This window comes from Ictidomys tridecemlineatus, chromosome 12, assembly GCF_052094955.1.
Source record: "Ictidomys tridecemlineatus isolate mIctTri1 chromosome 12, mIctTri1.hap1, whole genome shotgun sequence".
Taxonomy (NCBI): domain Eukaryota; kingdom Metazoa; phylum Chordata; class Mammalia; order Rodentia; family Sciuridae; genus Ictidomys; species Ictidomys tridecemlineatus.
In genome coordinates, this window is record NC_135488.1 from 115,244,069 (window position 1) to 115,269,766 (window position 25,698).

The window sequence follows — 25,698 nt, forward strand, 5'->3', positions numbered from 1 at the left end:
TTTCTGAGGAATCTCCATACTGCTTTCCATAATGATTGCACCAGTTTGCATTCACTCCAGCAATGTATGAATGTACCTTTTCCCCCACATGTTCACCAACATTTATTGTTGTTTGTATTCTTGATAATTGCCATTCTGACTAGGGTGAGATGAAATCTTAGATGGTTTTAAAAATTGTTTTTTTTTTGTCTCTGGTTTAATTTTTCCCTGTGTATAAAGATAATCTTATGCTGATTTATGGAATTGATTATACTTATAATTTAAAATGTTGAAATTTAGATTTTTATATACTGTTATGCAGTTTTCATTTTCATATACTATTTAAATAAAGGGTATTGACAACAAAATTGAGGATTATTGCCCTATGACTAAATTCTTTGCATAGAATTCTGCTCTCCGTTTTGTTAAGACTTAATTACTAATCAGCATTTGGGCAGTCATATAAATATTTGTAATTCAGTTTGTAAAGTGTATCTCTTACTTTGCATGGTATTAACTGGTAGTATTGACTCTGATAGTTAAACTGCATTATATTTTATACTAAAGTTGAGGTTCATAATGTGAACTGTGTCACAAGTGAAGCTACGAGGGTTGGAAGTGTAGCTAAGCAGTAGAGCACTTGCTAGCATACCCACAGCCCTGTGTTCAATCCCCAGCACAGCAGAAAACAAAAGACAAGTGAGGTTGTATCTGATATATTAGAATATTTTTGATCATTAAATCTTTTTAAATGAGGTCTCAACCTCACTAGGCCATGTTTAACAATGGGACTGTTCATTATGTTACCAAAAGCATTTATGTACTCATTTAACAAATACGTAGTGAATCTGCCTTAGGCCAGTATTGGTCTAGATGTTGCAGGGATAATGCAGTGAGCATGACAGAGTCCCTGTCCTGAGTGGAAAGACTGGAGGCTTCATGTTATGTCTCGTAAGGAAAGTGCCATGAACACATGGTGGTGAAATGGCGATCGCACCCCCACACACGTGGAAATCACTCCTGTGGATCCACAGATTGTTCTCCCTTTCCAAGAAGAGCTCTCCTTCCCTTCCCTTGCCTCTAGTTCCTGTCCCATTTCTCAGCAGAATTCTTTGAAAGAGTTGACTGTCCCTGGTCTCATACTATTCATCCTCTAAGCATGCTCCAATACTCTGTGCTTTTAGAACTTGAGCACAATTTCATTTTCAAGGTGGCTTCCATGTGACAAGTCCAGGGGCCAGGTCTCAGTCCTCGTTATTTGCCCCCTTCTGGCTTCCAGAGAGCTGCATGTACCGTATTTCCCTCTCGCACGCTGTGGTTATCTCCCTCTCTCCTTACCTTTACATTGGACACCCTTGGCCTTAGTTAGCTCTCGGAGCTTTCTCTTCTGCCTAGAACAGCTCCTTTAGTGATCCTGTCTCATCTTGAATACCTTGGACTGTATGCCTTAGACTCTTAAATCTGTATCTTTCACCCTGTAGCTCTCCAGTGGCCCATTTGATGTCTGACACTTCATGTGTCCAAAATTGAGCTTTTGATTCTTTGCCCCCAAATTAATCTAGTCTTTCCCATTTGTTAATCCAACTTTTTTTTAAATCCAACTTTTTTTTTTTAATGATCCTACTATTCCTTGTTTTTCTAGTGTTTTGAACATGAAGAAGTGATGTATTTTATCAAATGCTTTTTCAGCATCTGTTTATTTATTTGTATTAATCCAACTTTTTCCCTACACCCTTGAGGGAAAAATGAAACCTTATTGTCTACCTCCAGTTTATTAAAAAATTTCCCCCTGGGGTACTGGGGCTTGAACCAGGGCCTAGGCAAGCACTCCCCCTCTGAGCTACGTCCCAGTCCTCTGTTGGTTAGTTCTTTACTATGGGTCTGACTGAGTTTCATTGTCGCAGTCTGCCCTTATCTGATGTACTGTTGTGTCTCACTGCTATTGATTTAATGGTTGCACCAGTCTTCTAACTGGTCCCTGCTCTTATCTTTTTCTTTCTATAGTCTAGAGATGTGGCAGTCACAGTAATTCTTATAAATTGAAACTGTCATGTTATTTCTCTGCTTAAAATTCTGTTATGTGTCCCCATTTTCCTAAAAGTGAAATTCCAAGTCCTTACAGTTTCTTAGAAGGCCCTTTAGGATCTTTCTTTCTCTCTCCCCTCCAACCTCTTCTTCTCCTCTCCCTCCCTCTATCTCTTGCTGGCTTCCTTTGTTATTCTGGAAAATGCCAGGAATGTTCCCACTTAAGGGCTTCCCACTTTTGTTTTGAAGAAATGAAAATTGTATTGATTATTCTTTAGATCTGTGCATACTGGGTTTTCTTCCTTCTTTTAAAATTTTGGATTAATTGTCTACTTTTCAGTGAGCTCTTCCTGCACTGTCTTACACAGAATGACCTCCCCTCATCAACCCGCCTTGCTTTATCCCTTTCCTGCTTGATTTCACTCTGTCTTCCAGTACATTCTATCGTTTACCTTTTTTTGGCCCATCTCTCCTCAGAAGAATGTAAAACACATGGCAAGGATTTTTGCTTCTCTTGTTTATTGCTGTTTCCTTAATACCCACAATATCTGTGACACACTGTTGTGAATGAATGAGAGAGACCTGAATGAAGTGAGAACTAAGTTTTACATATTTCTTAAGAAAAGCTTCCTAAGCAGAAGGAGGAACAAGTAAAAAGGCCCTGAGGTAGGGCTCCAGGAATAGCTGGAAGTCACGGTGGTTGGAGTTTGGAGAGTAAAAGAGGAAAGGGGTAGAAGTGATGTGAGAGAGACAACCAGTGGCCTAAAATCTTTAGGAAGAATTTTGGATTATGTTTATATGATAGACATTTGGGGACACTCTAAAGAGGCTGAAATTATCAATATCATTTAACAATTGATACGGAGATTTGCATTTTAAAAATAATGATGTTTATATATTTCAGAGTAGAAACAAAACCACATCTTAAATCTAAGAACTTCTCTAATATTAGTCTCTTTTAAAAATATTTTTTAGTTGTGGCTGACACAATACCTTTATTTACTTATTTATTTTATATATGGTGCTGAGGATCGAACCCTGGCCTCGCACGTGCTAGGCGAGCACTCCACCGCTGAGCCACAACCCCAGCCCCATCTAATATTAGTCTTTAATGGGAAACTTTTTATACTATCACACCAGAAATATTTTTAGTCTATGTTTCATCAGCTCAAAACCTGCCTGAAAATTAAAGATTTCTTGGTAAAATTTCCATTTCATAAAAGCATCAAATGCCATTTGTTTAATTGCTTAAAATTAAAAGTATTATAGTAACAAGAACTTACAGACTGAAATCTTTGTATTTTAATGGAATTTTTTATTGTTTTAATGATGAATTTTACATGTAATTGGGGAAAATTAGTTGGAAGTGTATAAGGAAATATATTTTATTGGGAAGGGCAGGACAAGGTACAGTACAGGTCTTGGGTTTGAGCCCTGGGATTTTTTCCTTAGCCTCTTGAAGATGCCATTCCCATTTATGTAAAAACATGTGCTGTCTGTTAGCACTCTGCAAATGGTTGTCATTCTTAGAAAAGACCTGTGACAGACGGGCTCATATCAGAAAATAATTTGGGGTTTTAGTAGATAAGTTTTGGTAAGTATTTACTTGAGTGTTTTCCTGTTTAAAAAGCATGTTTTATTTTGTGCAATGTGCTTTATTTTATGGGTAAAGTTGGAGAATTAAAAATAATCTTAAAAACCTTCACTGAACAGAATTTTCTCTTGCTGTAATCTTATTTCTTAACTAATTCAGGGTAGCTATATTCTTAAGGAAGAAGGCTTGTTTTTTTCCACTTACACTTTTCCAGTTGTGTGTGTGATCAGTTAGTTCCTCCTTCACAGCTCAGCCCAGGCGGGTCCCTGGGCTTCTCCTCCACCCTCCCTCAGCGGGCTCCCTGCTCCTCTCTCAGAGCTTCCTTCCGGAGCTTCCCCTGGGGTGGCCTTCCCCCAGCTGCTGCTTCTGGATTGTGCAGCAGAATTGGGTCTTCCAGTGTGTGTGTGTCCCGTGGTTTTATAACTGATTTTCTCTCCTTCTCTTACTCAGTCCAGTCTTGAGTTCTTTTAGAATGTAGATGTAATGATGTCTCTGTCATCAGTCACTAACATGCTCAATGAGTGAATTTTAAAACTCAGTGAAGCAACTGGTTATTTTGAGGATCAAATAGGGGATGAAGTTTCATCCTACATTTCTGTAACTTACCAGTACAATTAACTTCTAATGTTTTTCAAAGATTTTTCAGTTCAGAAGTTTTAGTCTATTAACAGTGTTGCACGTATATTTTAACTTTTTGCTTTTCATTGCCTGTTTTTTTGTAAACATTTAGTTCTGAGTACTTTTCTATTGAGAGTAGATCTCCACATCTTTCGTTATGATTTTTGATTAAGTCATTTCATACTTTTTTTGTGTGTTTGATTTATTGTCTGTTCCACTGAAAATAGGCTTCATGTAGTTTGGGAGCAAATCTATTTTGTTAAGCATTTTATCCCCAGCATTAGTTTATCACCGATTATGAAATTCTTAAGTTTTCATAGCTCTCAAATGCTTATGACCATAGCTCATAAGCTATAGAACGTAATGACCCCGTTGCTGTTCTGGCAGACCAAACCTCACCTTCCAGAGAAAAAGAGTTCAGGAATGAAAATGTAGTTTGCATGTAGAAGCAGATTTGCTGAAGGAATGAGGGACTGGAGATATGGGAAGAATTGGGTTGGGGTTTATATATCTATATCTATTAGCAGCAAGAAGAGGGATGCTTCATATTTGAACTGAAGCAAATAGCTATCTTAGTCCAGACAAACTAAATTGATGATAATGAAAATAAAACTGACAGTATCTTAAAAGAAAAAAGCAAAAATACCAGCAATTCAGGATCCTTACCAAATGACAGTGAAGCTGACAGTGCAATGAGAGGAAGCACTGGTGTGAAAGTCTAAGGATCTCAGCCACCGGTGGTGGAACAAGAGTCCTCGGAAAACTCCAGCAGCAGGCAGGCTTGTTCTATTAGATACGCAGACAGCAAATCTTGGACACATAGCTCAGTTGTTACGTCATTTACATAGGCTGCCCTTAGTACATAAAAGTGAAAGTGTACGACGTTGCACATTCAGCCATGGTAAAACAATGGGCTAGCGTTTTTGGATCGTAGGATCTTAGCTGATGGTACTTTAAAGGATGCGATTGCCGGGGGTGAATTGATGCTCCACTGTATGTTTGTAGGAAGCATTGAGATTATGTGATACACAGCTTGAAAGATTTTTGCCAGCATGTATGTGGTCAAAGAAGTGTATTTCACTAATATCAAACTAAACAAAAAATAATTTTGAGTTAAATAAAATAATGCTTAAGTCTTTATCTTTAAAATCTGAATTTTAGTGTATAAATACTAGTTATGAATTTGTAATATAGCCAAATGGCAAATTTTAAAAGTTTAAGTTATTTGTGAATAACTGTTTTATTTGACATAATATTACACATATATTAATATTTAAATGTTTCTGTGTTCTTCAAAGGGCGATTACTGAGAGCCAATCAGATTAGTTTCAATTGGGACAGGCTTGCTAGCTGGATCAACCTTACTGAGCAGTGGCCATATCGGACTTCATGGCTAATATTGTATTTGGAAGAGACCGAGGGTGTTCCAGATCAAATGACATTAAAAACCATCTATGAAAGGTAATTTGTTTGTCTTCTTTGTATTTAAGTTCATCTAAGGTTGAAATTTTAGAATAAAATTAAACATACATAAAGCAAACAGAATACAAAATCATGTATAAAATGAATACTTCTGAATTCAACTACTTATTAATTCCATTATAATTTTGGAGTCGTATTAGCACAGGTATATTTTCTTTCATGTAAAATTTACATCTTTATTTGGACTTATTTTTCCTTTTCTGTGTATGTAAAGTTTTTAGTTACTGGTTTCTTATCAAATTCAAAAATAAAGTCAGTGCTTTTTATTACAAAAGCACTTCAATCAATACCTTTAAAAACTTTAATTCCTATTCCTATTCTATAAAAACTCTCTCTTTAGAAAAAAAAGGTATTACAAAGGAACTATACAGTTTGATATAATTGGGTTAATCAAAACTGTTTTGAAAATGTAAATGAAATATTAAATCTAACAAAATATTTAGCATATAGCTCATATATTAAAACTTTTAAGATTTCAAGAAATTTTTATTCCCTTAAAGTATTGTCAGCAAATGGTTTTTCTAATTTTCCAATCCCTATTGTTATGCACATCTTATTAAATGTTTTCTAGGTAAATTACTGGTTTTAGAATTTTAGAAGTTTGTTACTGTATTCATCTAAAGATTTTGAGCTGTTCTAAGTTTTGCTATATAATTTATGTAGTTTGATCAGTAGATTAAACCCAGAGTACCAGATTTAGCAGGTGTTCCAGTAGCAACAGGTAGAGTGGTACACGATTCCCTTAGGCTTGTGAAGGTGGCACCAAATTGTTTCTGGTCTTTGATCTTTTGGAAATCATAGTATTATGAGACACATGAGTCTGTTTTTCCTTTGGTTTTGCAGTAATTACTAACTTTATTTATTGAAAAAATTGGTCTATCAGAACACAGAAGCTGTGAAATTATGAATGCTTGCTAGATAAGCACAGTTATTAAATAGTTAAAAAATTTTAAAAACTATTACTGCTTAATAATAATTAATACCAATATCATGGGATTTATTTTTCTCATGATCTCATAAAGCCCTATTTAACATGAACAACAGTTCTTTGAGAACTTTCATTTATCCTTGAGAAATTTGTGTTGTTATCATTTGTGTATAAATAAGAATATGTCAGAGAAAAGGATAAATCTTCCTTAGAACTGTACTGAATTTGAAGTTAGGAAAAAAAAGCTTTATCTAAACTGGAGGGATGACTTCAGAAAGCGTAGCAGAAGTAATTTGAGAATTGACATAGTTCTTAGACTAATGCATTAATCTAGCAATGCATTTCTAGTTTTTAAGAAATTTGAATACTTACAAGGAGCTAATTCTCTCACAGGACTATTTAAGTAGGCCAGGTTGTTTAGCATCGCCAGCCTTTTTTCCCTAGCACCAGAAGCTCTGCCTGGTGCCTTATGTATTTCTGTCTCTTTATAAAGTTCAGAGAGGTGGTTAGAATGGGTCCATGATGTCGTTATGCTAGGTGTCACATTAAAGTGAATTCACACTGTGATGGCACCTGTCACAGCCAGCCCAGCAGCCTGATGTAGTGAACAGAGCAATGACTCAGAAGTCTAGGTCCCTTCGCTCCAGTCCTTACTTTGCTAATAATCACCAGAGTAATACTGGACAGGGTGTTCATATGTGTGTGCCTCAGTTTACATATTTCATAATCTAAAAGATTATCATTTTTATTTTTATTCTTTTTAGTTATATATGACAGTATAATCTATTTTGATATTATTTATACAAGCATGGAATATAGCTTATTCTAATTAGGATCCCCAGTCTGGTGGGTGTACACAATGTTGAGATTCACTGTGGTATAGTCATATATGTACAAAGGCAAGTTATGTCAGATTCATCCCACTGTCTTTTCTGTTCCTATCCCACCTCCCTTCTCTTCATTCTCCTTTATCTAATCCACTGAATTTATATTCTCTCCCTCCCCCTGATGTGGGTTAGCATTCACATGTCAGAGAGAGAACATTCAACCTTTGGTTTGGGAGGATTAAGCCATTATCTTAATGGTAGGCTCCAAAAGTTACTAAATGCTTGAGTTTTGAGGAACCTGAATTCTGATTAAAAGAAAACACATTTGAAGCAACTGGAGGAAAGCTAAAATAAGATGGCTTATGCAATTAGCAGTTAAATTTAATTGGCATCAGATTGAATCTTAGTCTAAACCTCATAGTCTAAAACCACTGTTCTTTGCCAATAGAAAATAGCTTGACCTTTTAAAAATTTTCATCCTAATTTCCAGCATTTTGAGCCTTGTAGAAAATTTTCAAAAATTTGTTTTTAAATTAATTGAAATGTATTTTATAGTAAAAGAATAAATAACATAGTTTAAAGGTAATAGTAGTTATTGTACCCTGCTTGTAAACAATAGAATATTTGTGAAATAACTATTTTGGGGAGTGTGGGCATTTTTCATCATATAACAAAAATAACTCAGAGTGAATTTTTTGTAAGGGATTTTTTTTTTGTTGTTCAAGTCAATATAGAATATCGTGTGTTGGAGGCATAATGAAGTGAGGTCAACTTTGTTTTGTGATGAAACCAGTAAGAGACTGGTTTTTTTTACCTCAGCCCTTGCAGCTCATAGTCCTTGAGTCAGTTGGATTCAAGGTGACTTTTTTCGTTTTGGAGAAATAAGTCTGTCTTATATGCTAACAAATACTTACGAAGAATATTTGTAGCCAGGCCAAGAAAAAGTGTAGAAAGTAGTCTGAGAATTCATGAGGAGTTGACTTAAGATAATTAAATATAATGAGATGATTTGGAATGAAAAACTATAGGAAGATAGTTTTATCAGCATATTGAAAGACCATATATTGGAGGATGTTACAGTAATTTAGATAACTGTTTCTAGTTAGCTGTGGTTGAGTTCTTTGATGCTTGTCATTTGAATAATAAAAAGTTTTATTTACAGCCATAAAAAACAGCAGTATATAATTGATATTCATTTATTTTATTAAAGAAATCTGATTTGGTAAAAACAATCAGAAAATAGTATTTTTAACGTTAGTAGTAAAATTTATTTTTTTAATCCATAAAAAGCCTCATTTATTTTTATAGCAATTTGATGACACATCTGCTTGCTTTATTCATCTGAGAAAGAAAATGTTGGTTCTTGGTGTTTGGTAAAATTGCTTTGTTAAATTATTTTCTAAATTGTTCAACTTTTAACAAATGACATTTGATACTAACACTGGAAAGCAATTTCAGCTAATTAAGTAGATCCCTCTATAAACCATTGGAACATTAAGATGACATACTGTTCATTCAAGATTATTTTAATTGGTACAATTATTGTAATTTTCTTGCAATTATGTGTTGAGTTAAAAGCTTTTGTCTAGATCATTTGAGAGGGTTTTTTTTTTGTTAACATACATTTAGTAAGAAGAATGAGAGTAAAATAAAAACTAGATAGATTTTCTGTCGACTTTTTATTGCAGCACTTTAGATAACTGTTAAAATATTTTAGGACAAAAGTTTATTTCTTGCATTTTAAGCAATGATAAAGGTTTTTAAAAGATCAATTTAAGTATAGTTTTTGTGAAGATAATGTTTTAAATTTTTATTTTGGCTCTGCTCAATCCGTCTTTTACTCAGGATGATATGGTCAGAATCATTTTGTGTAAAAGATAACATATTTCATTTTTTACTCGTTTAATTTTTTTTAAGAAACAATTGGACAAGTTTTGAGGCAGCTTGAGAATGGTAGTCATTTTCCATTTCATTAAAATAGCTGTTTGCTGAATGGATACTGTGGATGTCTAAGTTTTGGCCTTTAGAGCTATTTAATATTTTAAAATTATTCCATCATGTCTTATGAATGAATGTCATGTCGTAGGATGTTTCCTTCTGGTGTTCACACAAAGCTTTCAAAAGCTTAATTTGATTGTTTCCAGTCATCTCATACCTCTTTTTGCTCTTTCTTTTTTTTTTTTTTTTTCATTTTTACTCTTCATCATTTGGAGTGGATTTCGCACAGGCTTGTTTCCTTTTCATATGGACCTAAACTTTAAATTTGAATGGCATGAAAAATTAGACCTTAGTTAGTTTGTGAAATTTTGTCTCACCTGTCTTGTAGTACAAAGAACATCGTTTTGCCAGGCACAGGGGCACATGCCTATAATCCTAGCGACTTGGGAGCTGAAGAAGGAGGATCACAAATTCAAGGCCAGTGTGGGCAACTTAGTGAGAACCCTAAGCAATTTAGTAGGACTCTGTTCCAAAATAAAAAAATAAAAAAAGACTGCAGTGAGTCTCAGTAGTAAAGTATCCCTGGGTTCAGTACCAAAAAAATTAAAAAGATAAGTACATCATTTTTGTACTGATAAATCTTCTCTTAATTAATATTTTCAGACACTAGAAACATTGCAGACATCGTTTCATGCATGCTGTTTAGCTTTTTTTTTTTTTTTTTTAATGTATAGCATGGAACCTTACTGAAATTCTGTGTTATTCTGTAGATATGGTGTTGTCAACATTCAAAATTTATAAAATTACTATCTGTACATAATTATTATTTCCATTCTTATTTCCAAAACACATTTGCTTGGAATGCAGAGGTTCAATATTTTATCATTATCTTCTTAAAGAAATAGCCCTATCTTATTCTTTGCAAAATCACATTTCATAATTCTCCATCTAGAAGAAGAAAGTAAGCAAGTTTATACTGAAATCAAGATTACATAATTAATAATAGAAACCACATTTTATATGGATAGAAATAAATAATAGTATACTTGCCAAGTTCAGTGTGGAAAGTGAGCCTGCAAATCATGAACAGAAGATGTAGAGGAGAGTTAGGGAGAGGGGGAGTAGGGCAGGTTTCACCTTATGTACAGGTCAGACAGTCCTCGTTGGGAAAGAAAGGCATGGATGCCAGAGATTTAGCCAAGCAGAGTTCTAGGGAAGTGTTTTTGGGCAGAGCGGATGATTTAGACAAATGTCCTAAGGCCAGAGAGCACATGGAATCAATGTTGGAGAAACAGTAACAACAAAGGAGCTGACTTGTTGAGAAGGGATGCAGTGAGGGTAGGTGGGGAGAGGAGAGCTTAGGGAGGTCGGAGGAGTGGGGTCATGGGCCACTTCTGGAAGATCACTATAAGGACTTTGGTTTTTGCTCTGAGAGAAATGAAGTTTCATTGCAGGGTTAAGAAAAAATGGTGTCAGGACTGGGGTTGTGGCTCAGCGGTAGAGCGCTCGCCTTGCACGTGCAAGGTCCTGGGTTCGATCCTCAGCACCACATAAAAATAAATGAATAAATAAAATAAAGTTATTAAAAAAACCCCACATTAAAATAAGAAAGAAAAAACGGTGTCCATTTCCCCGATGCTGTAATGTTTACAATTTGGTTGTCCAGACTTGTCCTAGGGAACCCTGTTGATTAAGAGAAGCATATTTTATGAATGTCTTGCTGGGAAGGGATAGGAGTGAATCTTGGTGGGAAAATTAAGATAAGTAGAGGTACAGAAAATGGTCTGCCAACTACTTAGCTCATAATAAAGATGAAATGAGTGGGAGGAAATGGCATGGGTGGCACTCCATGACTATGCCAGAGCTGGATAGTAACCTCAGTGCACTGAAAGAAAATCCTGTAGTTATTCTGTACATCTGTCAGAATTTATAGGACCAGTTTCCCTGTGTATCTCTCCTGTCGAAATAGTTTCTGGTGTCTCAGGGTCACTTTATTCTTTATTTTCTAATAAAATGGTGGGTTTAGGGCCTACTTTTTGGATCATATTTTAAAGTTGCCTTCTTCCTTGTAGCCGGTTTCATGATCTGCCCTCCTAGTACTTAAACCCCTACTTGAGAGTGAAAGCTGATGTTTAGTATTATTGAGGACTTCTAGGTGTAGGAAGATATTGTAGGCAGTAGAACAATTGATGAACTACTTTTAGAGTAACACTGAATTTAATTTGTGGCAGTGTAAAGTGGAAATGATGGAATTTGCATAACACACTGGATTCTAAGAATAAAGGGAAATAAGTACTCAAAAATTGCCACGCATGACTCAGGTTTTTACTGGAGTTTCAAGCAACCTTAGCAAGGTTCACCAGTTCTTTTTTCTTCTCATTTACTCTTCACTTTTCCACACACTCCTGTCTCTGTCCCATACTCCTCTCCATCCCACCTCATTATTCTGGTCTCATCTTAATTGCCACTATCTCAGGAAGCCCAGATACCCCACATCTCTGAGATGTATCCATTGTGTACTAAGATGCTTGCCATAGGTACTCTCTTACAAATATTTGCATTGCTCTTTTTGCACTGTAGCTTTTTAAATACATTTTTGCTGAAATTTTTACAGTGACTTGGTATAGAGAAGACAGTAGTGAGTATTCATGAAAGAATAAAGAAATCTGATGCTGACATTTGGATTGAAGAATGGAAGAGAAGACTCACTTCATTTTGAAAAGAATACTGTCAGTCTAGACTTGGTTCATTGGTTCTAAATGTGGATAAAATGTTTCTTATGTTGTCCCCCCAGTAGGTCCCAGGTACATAATAAGGTCGAGGGCCATATAAATTGAATGGTGATTGGGTACTTCACCTCACACTGAATGGCTTCTGCTTTTTTGTCAGATGATGCTAAAATCACACTCATTTTTTTCTTGAGCATTTACCTGTAACTTTGAGTTCAGCTGCCTTTCTGAGGTTCTCATGTTTATAATCCTTTCATGAAGGTCATGGTAGAGTAGCTTTGTGTTGGCAGACTTAGATGGATCCTTCCCCCTTCAATTTTTTTCTTATAGATTTTCAGTGTGATTTTAAAGGATAAAACATTTTGTGTTCATTCATTAAACATATACAGAGTTTGTTTTGTGCTGGGCACATTCTAGAAAAAGTACTAGCTGATATATTATTTGATTCCTCTGTATGTTCTGTGCATTGGATTAAGCACTTTAATATATTCTCTTTATCGCCTAGGAGGCGGAGCAGGAGGGAGACATAGCAGCCACTGTGTGGAGCTTCTCCAGGCCTGCTTTTCAGAGCCAGGAGCCAGCCTTTGTAGCCACATGGATAGTAGAAACACAAGATTAAACTGATTTTATTTCCAGATATATTTTATTCAATTCTCATTGATAAGCCCATAAATATTTATAATAGTTAATACATATCAGTAGGAAGGTACCTCAGGTAGAAATTTTTCTAAATAATTTAAGTTTGTCATTTCTATTGGAAAAAAAATGCAAGCTTCTTATCAACTTGTAGAAAATTCCAAATAAATGCCTAGTAACTGCAGTAGATTTTGTAAGGAAAGCTTTAAAAATATCATGTGTGGTAATTTAGTACTTTAACAGCTGGTACATCTGTTTATTTAATCCTTTGAACTATTTTTCTTTTTAGGAAGTGGCTATAATTTTTTCCTAGGTAGCTTTTTCAATAGCTTTTCTTTCACTTTCTATAGAAAAAAATTGATTTTTAAAATGTTTTCTGAACTTTTAACTCAATGTCATTTTTAGCATTTCATGCAAAATGTAAAACAAAGAATTTTAAATGTTCCAAAGTTGTGTGTTTCTAATTTCAACAAGAAAAACTCAAATATATTAACTAAAGCTTTTTAGAAACAAGTGACAAGGTCAGTTTTTCTAAAATAGGTTTTAATATGTTAAAAAATACATTTAACATACAAAATTAACTATTTATTATTATATATTTTTTATAATGCAAAATATTTTGTAAGTATATTTTTAGACACATCTAATTATTGAAGAATTTAAATTTACCACCCCAAATTAATATGCCTTCAGAGATCAGTTAACTTTTCTTTTTCTGAAGTTAATTTTTTCAGTGGAGGTTTGTGATTTCAGATTTTCAAATCAAAATATTTTAAACCATTTTAAAATACAAAAAAACTAGAATAATATGCCACAAAAATCGATAGCCATTACAAGGCTAAAATAACATGAGGTGCTAATGCTAATGGAAGACCACCTGCAGAAGTGGCTTCTGTTAGCAATGTTCAGGAAGTCCACAAGATGGGAGTGTGGCACTGCAAACACCGTCAGCACGTTTGGCTATGAAATGTTTTTTGTGATGCTTTTTGTTCCCCCTTTCCATAGCAGAAAAACAAGGGAAAATGATTTAATGAAAGATTGAATTTTCATATACTTCCTTCCCTCTCCTCTCTCTTTACTCGCCTCCTTTCCCTACTTCCCTCCCTCCCAACATTTAGCAGCACTGAGAATCATGACCATAGGCAAATGAATCTAATCATGTGGTATAGTTTTAAAGTTTGCTAATAGCTTTTTCTCCTAAAATTAATTAATTCCTCCCTCGGTTACCCTTAGTGGAAACCTATGCTGGGCAGGTGCTCTACAACTGAGCTATGCCCCAGCTCTCTCCTAGAAATCTTTTGAATTAATATTTGGGCAGAGGGTGGATTTGAAAAAAAGAGATTTTTAAAAACATCTTTTTATTAGTTTGTATTTAGATTTAAAAATATTAAATACTAATTTTTTAAAAAAATTTATTCTTTTTAGTTATACATGACAGTAGAATGTATTTTGACATATCATACATACATGGAATATAACTTCCTGTTCTTGTGGTTGTACATGATTTGGAGTTACACTGGTCATATATTCATATATGAACATAGGAAAGTGGTGTCTGATTCATTCTACTGTCTTTCCCATTCCTACCCCTCCCTCACCTATTGTGAGTCAGCATTCACACATCAGAGAGATCATTAACTTTTGTTTTTTTGGGATTGGCTTATTTCCCTTAGCTTGATAGTCTCCAGTTCTATCCATTTACTGGCAAATGCCATATAAATACTAATATTTTAAGATACTTTGTGTAATTAAGGTTTTGCTTCAAATATTTATTAGTTGACTTTGCTTCAAATATTCATAGTTGACTTCTATTCTCTGCTTGTTATTCAGAGTTTTATTACAAAACATTTGTTTCCATATATATGATTAAGTGATGGATATCTTATCACCTGGTCTCAACATGCAGTATTATTAGTGTTGCTTCAAATAGCTATAAAAATTTGATCTCATTTACTTACATCTGAGCATTTAAAAATTGATACCATAGACTCTGGATACCAGAATCAGGCTGTGTTTTTTAATGACAAATACTATTTTCATATTGAATCACTTATGAATTATTTTGCTTTTTTTTTATTTAAATCATCTCTTACTCTAGATTTGAATTTTTGTTTTGTCATCTGAGTTGCTGTTACCTGATCACTTACATTTGTAACTGGGTAGGCATCATCCTGTAATGCACTTATTTTTATAGTTTTACCATCAGTGGAAACCTTTTTCCAAATGAAATCTTTTGTAGAATTTTATTAAGTAAAGCGGAATTAATATAAATCAATTTATTCAAATTATAACATTTTAAAACAAATGTAATTAGAAAAATGGGCTGCTCTGAAGGATATTATAAAATTGTTGTGATCCTACCTCAGTTTAAACACCTCTTTGTTTCTCTGGTTTGTTCTAACCTTGGAGAGTGAGCATCACCTGGAGGAGAGGCCATTGTGCTGCTCAGGTGTGCATGGAGATGTGGTGCTTCTGCCACGGTGTGGTACTTAGCACCTAGCTAGGTCCTAGCCAGAGTGTCGCTGTGGAGAAAACTGGTGTGTGCTAGCCTTCTCCTGAGTTTGCATACTGAACATTTTGTTTATCCTTTAAATTGCATGCCTACTTGTTTCCCCCATTTGTATGAAAAAAGCAATTTTGGGCCCTAATGTTTTGGCCAAGTAGATTATCTTGGAAATATATACCCTTAGTGGAAAATAATGTTTTAAAATGTGAAGTTCTGGACTGGGATTGTGGCTCAGTGGTAGAGCACTTGCCTGATATGTATGAGGCACTGGGTTCGATTCTCAGCACCACGTATAAGTAAATGAATAAAATAAAGGTCTATCAACAACTAAAAAATATTTTAAAAAATGTGAAGTTCTTCTAGTAAGTAAAAGAATAATATCGTTAAGCTCTGTCAGTCGTTTCTGTGGCAACTTAAGTAAGCACCTTTAAGGTTTGCATTATTTAACCCTAATTAGACCATCCTTAATTAAACAATGCGAAACACATTAAATACTTGCAAAAGCCTTTTTTAAAACCAGAAACATACACACTTGAAGTATTATTGTGACTATTCTCTGTGCTTGTTTCCTAGTGTAGGTGCTGAATAGGATGCCTGTGAAATGCTGACTTCTTTGTGTAGGCTCTGGACAGTGAATACTAGAGAGAACACCTGATGCTGTTCCCAGGGCTGTCTCGAGCGCCTAGCTGGCCGCTTCAAGTGTGCAGGTGCCTCTATGCTTTCTCTGCCAGTGAGGTTTTGCTTCTTTGATCTACTGAGCAGTGTTCACTCTGGATAGACTGTGTGGACAATTTCAGCTTTGGTTACTTTCTTACTTTTATTGCTTTAGGTATAGTGAGGTGTCTATTTTCTGACCTCTAGGCTAATGTGTGAAAGGTGACTCATGGAATAGTTATCAAAGCATCTTTCCAAGGATCTTAGAGATGAGTAAAACTTACAGGTTGTAGCAAAGGCAGTGCTGAAAGGGAAATTTATTGCTGTTAATGCATACATTAAAAAAGAAGAGAACAGGCTGGGGCATAGCTCTGTGGTAGAGCACTTGGCCTGGCATACACAAGGCCCTGGCCTCAGTCCCCAACACCACCAAGAAAGGGAGGGAGGGAAGAAGGAAGGACTGAGAAAACGGAGAAAAAGAAAAGAGATCTTGCATTCATAGTCTAACTTTAAACCTTGAGGAATTAGAAAAAGAAAAGCAAGGGAGGGCTGGGGATGTGGCTCAAGTGGTAGCGCGCTTGCCTGGCATGCGTGCGGCCTGGGTTCAAACCTCAGCACCACATACAAACAAAGATGTTGTGTTTGCCTGCCGAGAACTAAAATAAATAAATATTAAAAAAAAAAAAAGCGAGGAGGAAACTCAAGGGTGGTAGGAGGAAAGAAATAATAAAGGTTAAAACCGAGATGAATAAAGTGCAAAAGAGTAACAGTAAAACAGTAAAAACAATGAAACCAAAAATTGTTTTTTTGAAAAGATAACAAATTTGATGAGTAATATGGAAGTCCGGGTTCGAAGCTCAATCTGGAGGCCAGTATGAGCAGAGGTAGCTCAAATAGCTATTTCCAAGGATTGATGAGGACAACAGCTATTTGATGGTAGACTCTTCTCATGTATTTTATCCAGTCTGTTTGGAATTTAGGAAATGAGGGTTTTAATTTGAGGGTTAGATGAGTTGGAAAACCCACAATATTTATGCAATTATAGGCTGAAAAAGTCACTAGCACTATTCCTACTTTTTGGATTTATTATACACACACACACACACACACACACACACACACACATATTTTTTTCTTTTTCTTCTTCTTCTTTAAGTTCCAAGATCCAAGTCTGGAATTTAGAAGGACAGAACCATACTGGAGATGTTATTATCCAAACATAGATGCAGTCATTTATATAGTAGACAGCTGTTACCAATACCAAACTGGCATTTCCAAATCAGAGTTGTTGCCATATCAGAAGGTGAAGAACTTCAAAGCCATCTTAGTGATATTTGCAAATAAGCAGAACATGGAACAGGCTGTAACTCTCCCAGAGATAGCACCTTCACTTGGGTTACCTGCTTTGAAGGGCTGAAAATGACAAATATTGCCAACTTTAGCAAGCAAAGTCACTAGCCTTTGTGAGGTGGTAGAATGATGAACTGAAACATTAAAGAGCAGATAGCAGTTCAGTTGCTGATCATCTGAAGTGATTGTGTCATGTATCATTTTGCACACAGATGTGCTTCACTTTATTAAATGTTAAAGTTATGTGATTGTCGACACATGCCAGGTGTAATGCATAATAAATGATAAGGATATGGTTGGAAAGATAAATCATCTTGATTGAACCAACTGATTATTTGTTTTGGTGATGTAGGTATTACTTCCTTGTTTTCTTATATTAAAATATATATATTTGTATGGAATTCTATTCCCATAGTTCTATTAAAGAATGCACTCTTCTTGGGAAAAACTTTTCTATTTTTGAATTAATGGTTGCAACTTATTTGTGTAAACACTAATAAATACCTTTATTTTATTTTATTTTTTATTATTAGTTGTTCAAAACATTACAAAGCTCTTGACATATCATATTTCATACATTTGATTCAAGTAGATTATGAACTCCCATTTTTACCCCGTATGCATATTGCAGATTCACATCGGTTCCACATCCACTTTTTTACATACTGCCATAACTAATAAATACCTTAACTCTTATTTTTACACCTAAAGTGAGTTAAACAAGATTGGTCTTAATTGAGTAGCCTAGGAACATAGTGTGGCTAATATAGTCTTTATTTGCTTACCTGAGCCCTTTTAGCTATTTTATTTAAAAGGATTTGGTTATAGGCATTAAGTTGAGATAATTATTTTGGTGGTTAATCTTGCTAACTTTATCTGTTATTATCATTTTATAGTACTTTATAGGTATCTAAAATATGTATATATATTGACCCTGTGAGGTAGGTAGGACAGGTACTGTTGCCTTCATCTTATGAATGTGGATCCGAGGTTCTGCAGATTGGCTTGCCTGAGATCACTTGCTGGAGGTAGAAGAGCCAAAATGAAACTTCTGGGTCAGTAGCTTGTCTCATAATGTATACCACATATTCCTGAAATTGCCAACACTCACATCACATACACACACAGCTTAACTCTTTATTATTATTATTATTATTATTTAGTTGTAATTGGACACATACCTTTATTTTATTTATTTTTATGTGGTGCTGAGGATCGAACACAGGGCCTTGCACTTGGTAGGCCAGTGCTCTACTGCTGAGCCACAACCCTAGCCCCACAGCCTAACTCTTAAATAAAATAATGCTAATCAAATACATAGCAAGTACATCCAAAATATGAATATCTGAACTTAGTAGAGATGACCAATGACGTAGGCAGTAAAAACAATCCTAAGTGGTTTTGTTTGCTGAAATTTACAACACATTGAAGAAAAAAATTCACATTAGAGGAAATTTTTAAAAGTCTGTTTTAAGAAAAAAATGTTGGCTTGGATATTGCTCAGTGGTAGACATTTGCCTAGCATGAATGTGAGTTCAATCCCTAGCTCGACGGGGAAAAAAAAGGAAGGAAGGGAAAAAGAAAATAAAGTTGGCAATCTCTTATTAGGCTGATAAAGAAAAAAAAGGGCAAGATAATAATTAAAGTTAGCACATGGGAGGAATAAATGAATTCTAGTTAGGGCAGAATGGTGGGAGGCAAAGGGTGGGGGCAGGGGATTACCAATGATGGTGGAATGTGATAAACATCATTATCCAAAGTAAATGTATGAAGACACAAATTGGTGTCAACATATTTTATATACAACCAGAGATATGAAAATTGTGCTATATGTGTGTAATAAGAATTGTAATGCATTCCACTGTCATGTATTTTTAAAAAATCAATAAAAAATAATTAAAGTTAGCAATTGGGACATTACTGCCACCCTTAAGGAAATAAAAAGGATTACAAGAGATGCTCAGTTAATGCAGAAAAGGCATTTGACAACATCCAGTATGTTGATCAAAAATACTCAGGAGGGCTGGGGATGTGGCTCAAGCGGTAGCGCGCTCGCCTGGCATGCGTGCGGCCCAGGTTCAATCCTCAGCACCACATACAAAGATGTTATGTCTGCCGAAAACTAAAAAATAAATATTAAAGAGTTCTCTCTCTCTCTCTCTCTCTCTCTCTCTCTCTCTCTCTCTCTCTCTCTCTCTCTCTTTCTCTTTAAAAAAAAAATTTAAAAAATACTCAGGAAACTAGTATAGAACGAGACTTAAGAAATATGATAAAGAACATTTATGAAAAGCACAGTGGTGAAAAACTGATAGCTGGGCTGGGGATATAGCTCAGTTGGTAAAGTGCTTGGGTTGCCTGGGTTTAATCCCCAGCACCACACATCACACCCACTCCAAACACACACAAAACCAAAACCAAAAAAAAAATCCAAAAAAACCACCTGATAGCTCATCCCTGAAAACAGGAACAAGACAAGGATGCCAGCTGTGTGTGGACTCAATGTTTGTGTCACACCAGAACTCATTTGTGAAGCCCTAACCTCAATGTGTGGTGTTTGGAGTTGGGCCTTTGGGCAGCAATTAGGTTTAGGTGAGGTTAGTGGGGTGGAAAGCTCCTGATGGGATTTGTGCTCCTACTAAAAAGACACTAAGAGAGCCACATTCATCTATGTGAAGACACAGCAAGAGGAGAGACTTAGTTCTCTGCAAACCAAGAGGAGGCCCACATCAAAACTGGGCCATTTGGCATCCTAATCTCAGACTTCCCAGTTCTCCAGAACTGTGAGAAATGTCTGCTGTTTGAGACACCTGTCTGTGGTATTCTGTAGTAACAGTCTGAACTCATTAAGATACCCTCTCTTCATCCACTGTATGCAACATTGTACTAAAGTTCTAGCCAGAGCAATTAGATAGGAAAAATAAATGAGAGGATTCCTATCAGCTTGGATAGGAAGTAGTAAAACCGTTTCTAATCATAGAAGATGTAATGCTATCCAAAGGAAATCCCATAAGAACTAATAAATTCAGCAAAATTTACAGAGTACAGATCAATACAAAAAACAATTGTATTTCTGTTCACTTGCAGTGAACAATCTGAAAGGGAATTTCTATTTATAATAACATCTTAAAAAATAAAGTGCCTAGGAATAAATTTAACCCAGGAGGGGCTGGGGTTGTGGCTCAGCAGCAGAGCGCTCACCTCATACATGAGGGGTCCTGGGTTCGATCCTTACCACCACATAAAAATAAATAAACGAAATAAAGGTATTGTGTCCAACTACAACTAAAAATAAATAAATATTTTAAAAAATTTAACCCAGGAGATTAAAGACATATACCCTCAAAACTAGAAAGCAATACTAAAGGGCTGGCAGTGCTCAGTGGTAGAGCATTTGCCTATCACGCACAAAGTCCTGAGTTTGATCCTTGGAACTACATGCACACAAAATCACTAAAATTAAAGAAGACCTAGGTATAGGAAGACATGCTATGTTTATGAATAGGAAAACTAAATGATAGAATGTCAGTACTACCCAAAGTAATTTACAGATTCAACACAATCTCTATCAGACTTCCAGTAACCTTTTTTGCAGAAATGAAAAGCTGATACTCAAATTCATATGAAGCTGCAAGGTGTAACTCAAATAACTGAAAGAGTCTTGAAAAAGAACAAAACTGTAAGGCTCGCACTTCCCAGTTTCAAACTCATTGCCAAGCTGTAATAATCAAAACACTGTGTCACTGGAGAGACAGAGATCAAATGGAACTGAGAGTCCGGAAATAAACCCAAATATCTATGGCCAATCAAGTTTTGACAAATGACGACAAGAGTGTCACTTCCTTCATTAGAAAGAATGTCTCTTCAACAAATGGTGCTGGCACAATTAAATTTCCACACATAAGAAGAAATGAAATTGAACCCTCAACTCACACTATGTGCAAAAATTAACTCAAAATGGATCACCCTGCACTTTCCCAAGCACAAGGCTATGTCAATATCAGAAAAGATACAAGTAAAAATTATTTCATTCTGAAAGAATAGAATTCTTAAGGAAGAACATATCTTTTTGTGCGTAATTTATTTACTCTTCCAATATTTATTGAACAACAGTGTTGTGACAGTTTTCATACCATGGTGAACAAACCAAACTTGTTCCCAGCTTTGATGGAACTTATAGTTTGGAGAAGGATATGGACATTAAAAAGATAATTCTACTAGTGAATGTTCAGTTCCAGTTGTGATATGTAATATGCAAGAAGTATATGTGCTCTGGGCCTGTAGTAGAGGAGTATGTGCTGCTCTCAGAAGTCCAACCTGATGAGGGGCAAGTTTTGCTGATATACAGGATATTAACTGGGTGAAAATGGGAGTGGGTGGGGGGTGGATAGTTAGCTCCTGAGGAGTCTAGGGGTTTTGGTTGTATTTCCAGAGATAGCAGTAGTCATCCAAGTGAATTTCATGTTCCTGTTTATTCCTGACCCTTCAACTATAGTGCTCAGTGGCTGTTTTCTATCTGTGTGTTCCATCCATCTCCCAGAATCTCCATTATTTATGGCATAGAGGGTATTGAATAAGTGGGCAATCCATGGTAGAAGGTATTTGAGAGACTACTAGAAATTAAATTTATTTCAAGGTCATAAAATTCTAAGGCATTTAAGAATTTGTAAAGAAAAATTGGCTGGGGTTTAGCTCCTGGTGGACTGCTTGCCCAGAAGTGTGAGGCTCTGGGTTTGGTTCCTAAGCACGAGAGAGAGAGAGAGAGAGAGAGAGAGAGAGAGAGAGAGAGAGAGAGAGAGAGAGAGATATTAAAAAATTTATCTTAAATTTTAACTTCCTTTTAACTAATGACGTTACTAGGCAGTTTTCTTCAGAAAAAGTATGATAAACAATACCTTCTTCATAAATTATGCTCTAAGAACCACTTATATTTTTCAAATAGAATTTTTTTCCACATATTTTAATCTTCATTTTGGATGGAAGTGATCTGAATGGTTTATGTAAATTCTGAAAGAAATTAATAAGGACTTCTACAAATCACTGTCATTTGTAATTAAAATGCTTTAACTTACATTGATGTTGGCATTAACAAGTGCTGCTCCATTGGTGGCATAGAAAGAAATTACATTTAAACTTACCAGGAGCTCATTTATGCCCAATTTTTTAAATACTTTCTGTGTGCCGTTTAACTGCTGGCAACTGTAGTTCAAATGATTCATAATAATGGAAATTTAAATTTATTTTTAATTGAAAAGTGAAGTTACTTAAATTCTTTAAATGTTAACCTTTAGAAAAACATCTAAAAAATAAAGGCCCATATGATTTTGATGGCACTCTGCCAAAAGATTATAATTTACATAAATATCTCTTTTAGCTGAAGAGTTTAATGCATTGAGCTCAGAAGGTTAGAAGAGAGACTTCAATCTGGAACCCGGCAGTAGTAGCTGGCTTGTGAGCAGTACCATTGTTCATGGCATTGAGAACACTGTTGCATTCAGGCCTAAGCAGCGCTGGCATTTAAATGCAGTTAATTTGTTTCATGTGACTTGTCAGCTGTGTGTTTTTATCTAAATCTTTCTAGTCCTAGTCTCTCCCCCCACCCACCCCCTGTGGGTTAAACTTCTGAAACAGATGAACTACGTTTTAACTATTTACGTTCTGGTATACTTTGGTCACTTTTGCAAATGATGCTTCTGCAGTCAATCTTTGGGTTTTCCATCCACTTTAAGTTTATCTAACAATCAGTTTGAATGCCATTTTACTTTATTAAAAGTAATCCCATTTCAGAAAACTTTTTCTGTTTCATACAGGTATGTATGTCTACAGAAAGACTTCTTGAAATTCATTAAGACAGAATTACTGTCTTTATTTTCTCAGCAGCACCCTATTCTTTCGTTTGCTAATTTTGTTCTCTAGATTTTTCCTTAAATGACTTTTAATATTTGGCTTCTTGCCGAGTACTGGGTCTGAGTGGTAATGTGCTGATTCCAAAGAAATAGTATAACTGTTACAATTATTTACAGAAGATTCCCATTTCATTTTTGAAGGGAATTAAGATCTTTTTTTAAAAAACTTTTTTAGTTGTAGATGGACACAATACCTTTAATTTATGTATTTATTTTTATGTGGTGCCTAAGATCGAACCCAGTGCCTCACATGCTTAGGCAAACACCCTACCATTGAGCCACAACCCCAGCCTGGGCATGAAAACCTTACTGCTCCTCTGAAATTGTACTCATTTAATACAGCCTAGCAGTTCATATTCTTGATTGGGAAATGAGTATCTTTGAAGATAGTGCCAGTGATTTTGAACCAGTTTTTTGAGGTACAATTGATATATGGCAAACTGCCATTTTATAATTGCACAGTTTCAAAATTTACAAAGAGGCTGGGGATGTAGCTCAGTGGTGAAGCACTCCTGGGTTTAATCCCCAGTTCTGCAAAAACAAACAAATAAATAGTATAGTTTTACTAGCTTAATATTTTTATTTATTCACAAAATCACCATCATCCGTCAGGAAAGTGGACAAATCCATCATTTCTAGAAGTTTCCTACTGGTACTTTGTAATCCCTTTCTGTCACCCACCTGCCTCCTTCATCCCCAACTTCACAAGGACCTTGACCTGCTTGCTATGGATTGGTTTATACTTACTACTTTAATATAAATGAAAACAAACAACTATGTATTCTTTATTGGCTGGATTCTTTTACTCAGCATCATTTAATGAGATTTACCCATGCTGTTGTGTGTATTGATGGTTCACTCCTTTTTATTGCTGGGATGTGTTCTGTTGTATGAATATACCATCGTTTATCCATTCTCCCATTGGTGAATGTTGAGGATGTTTCCAGTTCTCCTCATCCACCTTTCTGTCTCAGCCCCTCTCTCTTTTTTTTTTTTTTTTTTTCATCTCTGTCTCTCTCTGGTGCATTTTCCAGTGCAGTCTCAGATCAGCCTGCTGCCTGGCATCTGCTGGGTGGACCCTGCAGAGTTATCTGTTTGTCACCATTTGAACCTACAAAAACAACATTTCACGAAGTTTGATATAGAATGTGTAATAAGTATTTTTAATGAACAAGTGTTACTTGTTTTACTTTCAAGAATCTCTATCTCATACAACATTGTTTACTTTCTGTTTGAACTCAACTCTCCACAAACTTCTACTTAATAAAAGACTCATACATTTTATTAACAGTTACTGTGTCTGATTGATAAATGTGTTTTTTCCCAGTCCACTTTTCTGTATTTCTCTCATATTAATGCTTATATAGTAAGCATATATACTTTTACAATAGAAAATAAAATCATCTTTTTGTTTAAGAAAAACCTGTGCTAACATTTTTCCAGTTTGTCCAATTTATTTAAAAGTTCTTTATTTGGGGGCTGGAGTGTGTAGCTCAATGCTCGAGCACTTGCCTAGTATGCACAGAGTCCTGGGTTCAATTCCTAGTACTAGGGGGGAAAAAGAAAAAAAAATTCTGCAAAGCGAAGAACAGTGATTGTCTATTTAAAAATCATGAGTTTCAGAGCCGCGACTCCCTTTCCTGTGTCAGAGGCCCATGTCCTCATCTGTACACCAATAACTTATTTTGTCATCCCTGAGAGGTAGCCACTAGTGTGTGGCATACCTGGCGCATGTGTTACTGTTCTACCTGTGTTTCCCTGTCAAGTCTGCCTTTGGCTAAAGACAACATGGTTCTGACCTCGTTCATTGTTACCTTAGTAATTTTGTAACTATACCACTTTTTGGGTTTCTTTAAAAAACAATTTTAAATAAGAACAAGTGTGTAATGTGTTAGTTGTGTAAGTAACAAGTTTTTAATTTGTACAGTATTTGTGTTTCTTATAATGACATTAATGAAAATTTTCATTTATTTCTTATTTGAAGAATATCAAAGAATATTCCAACAACTAAAGATGTTGAACCACTGCTTGAAATTGATGGAGATATAAGAAATTTCGAAGTATTTTTGTCTTCAAGGACCCCAGTTCTTGTGGCTCGAGATGTAAAGACATTTCTGCCTTGCACTGTAAACTTAGATCCCAAACTACGGGAGATTATTGCAGGTGGGTGTTGATAGTACATTTAATTTTTCTTCCCTAACGTCCTTAGATGTTTCCCTGTTTCTATGTTGCCGTATAAGTTTCTTTTGCTTCATGAAAAAACAAGAAATTTGAACCAAGCATCACAGGAGAGTTACTGCCATTAAGGACTAGGAGTCTTATTCTTTTGGGAATGTTAAGAAAATGTTTCAACTTACTTTATTATAATCTCCTCCCCAAATTCTAACTTTGGAACTTTGGAATCAGATTTTTATTCACATATGGTTGTGACATTTAGATGTGAATCCATTATCATTTCCTGTCACCACTCTTCTGTTCCTAAAAGGGCTCTCTCCAGAAGATTAAGGAAATATTTCTATTACTTTTAAG

The 25,698-nt window shown here is 35.4% G+C and overlaps 1 protein-coding gene across 13 annotated transcripts in view; it reads left to right on the top strand.

Annotated features, from left to right (window-relative positions):
* Kidins220 (kinase D interacting substrate 220) overlaps positions 1-25,698 on the top strand; it is a 111,882-nt gene that overhangs the window by 48,332 nt on the left and 37,852 nt on the right. For all 13 annotated transcript variants that reach the window (XM_040271239.2, XM_040271238.2, XM_021727752.3 and 10 more), the window contains exons 22-23: positions 5,515-5,677; positions 25,154-25,332. In XM_040271239.2, coding sequence (XP_040127173.1) covers positions 5,515-5,677; positions 25,154-25,332 — 342 coding nt within the window. The remainder of the gene's footprint in view (positions 1-5,514; positions 5,678-25,153; positions 25,333-25,698) is intronic.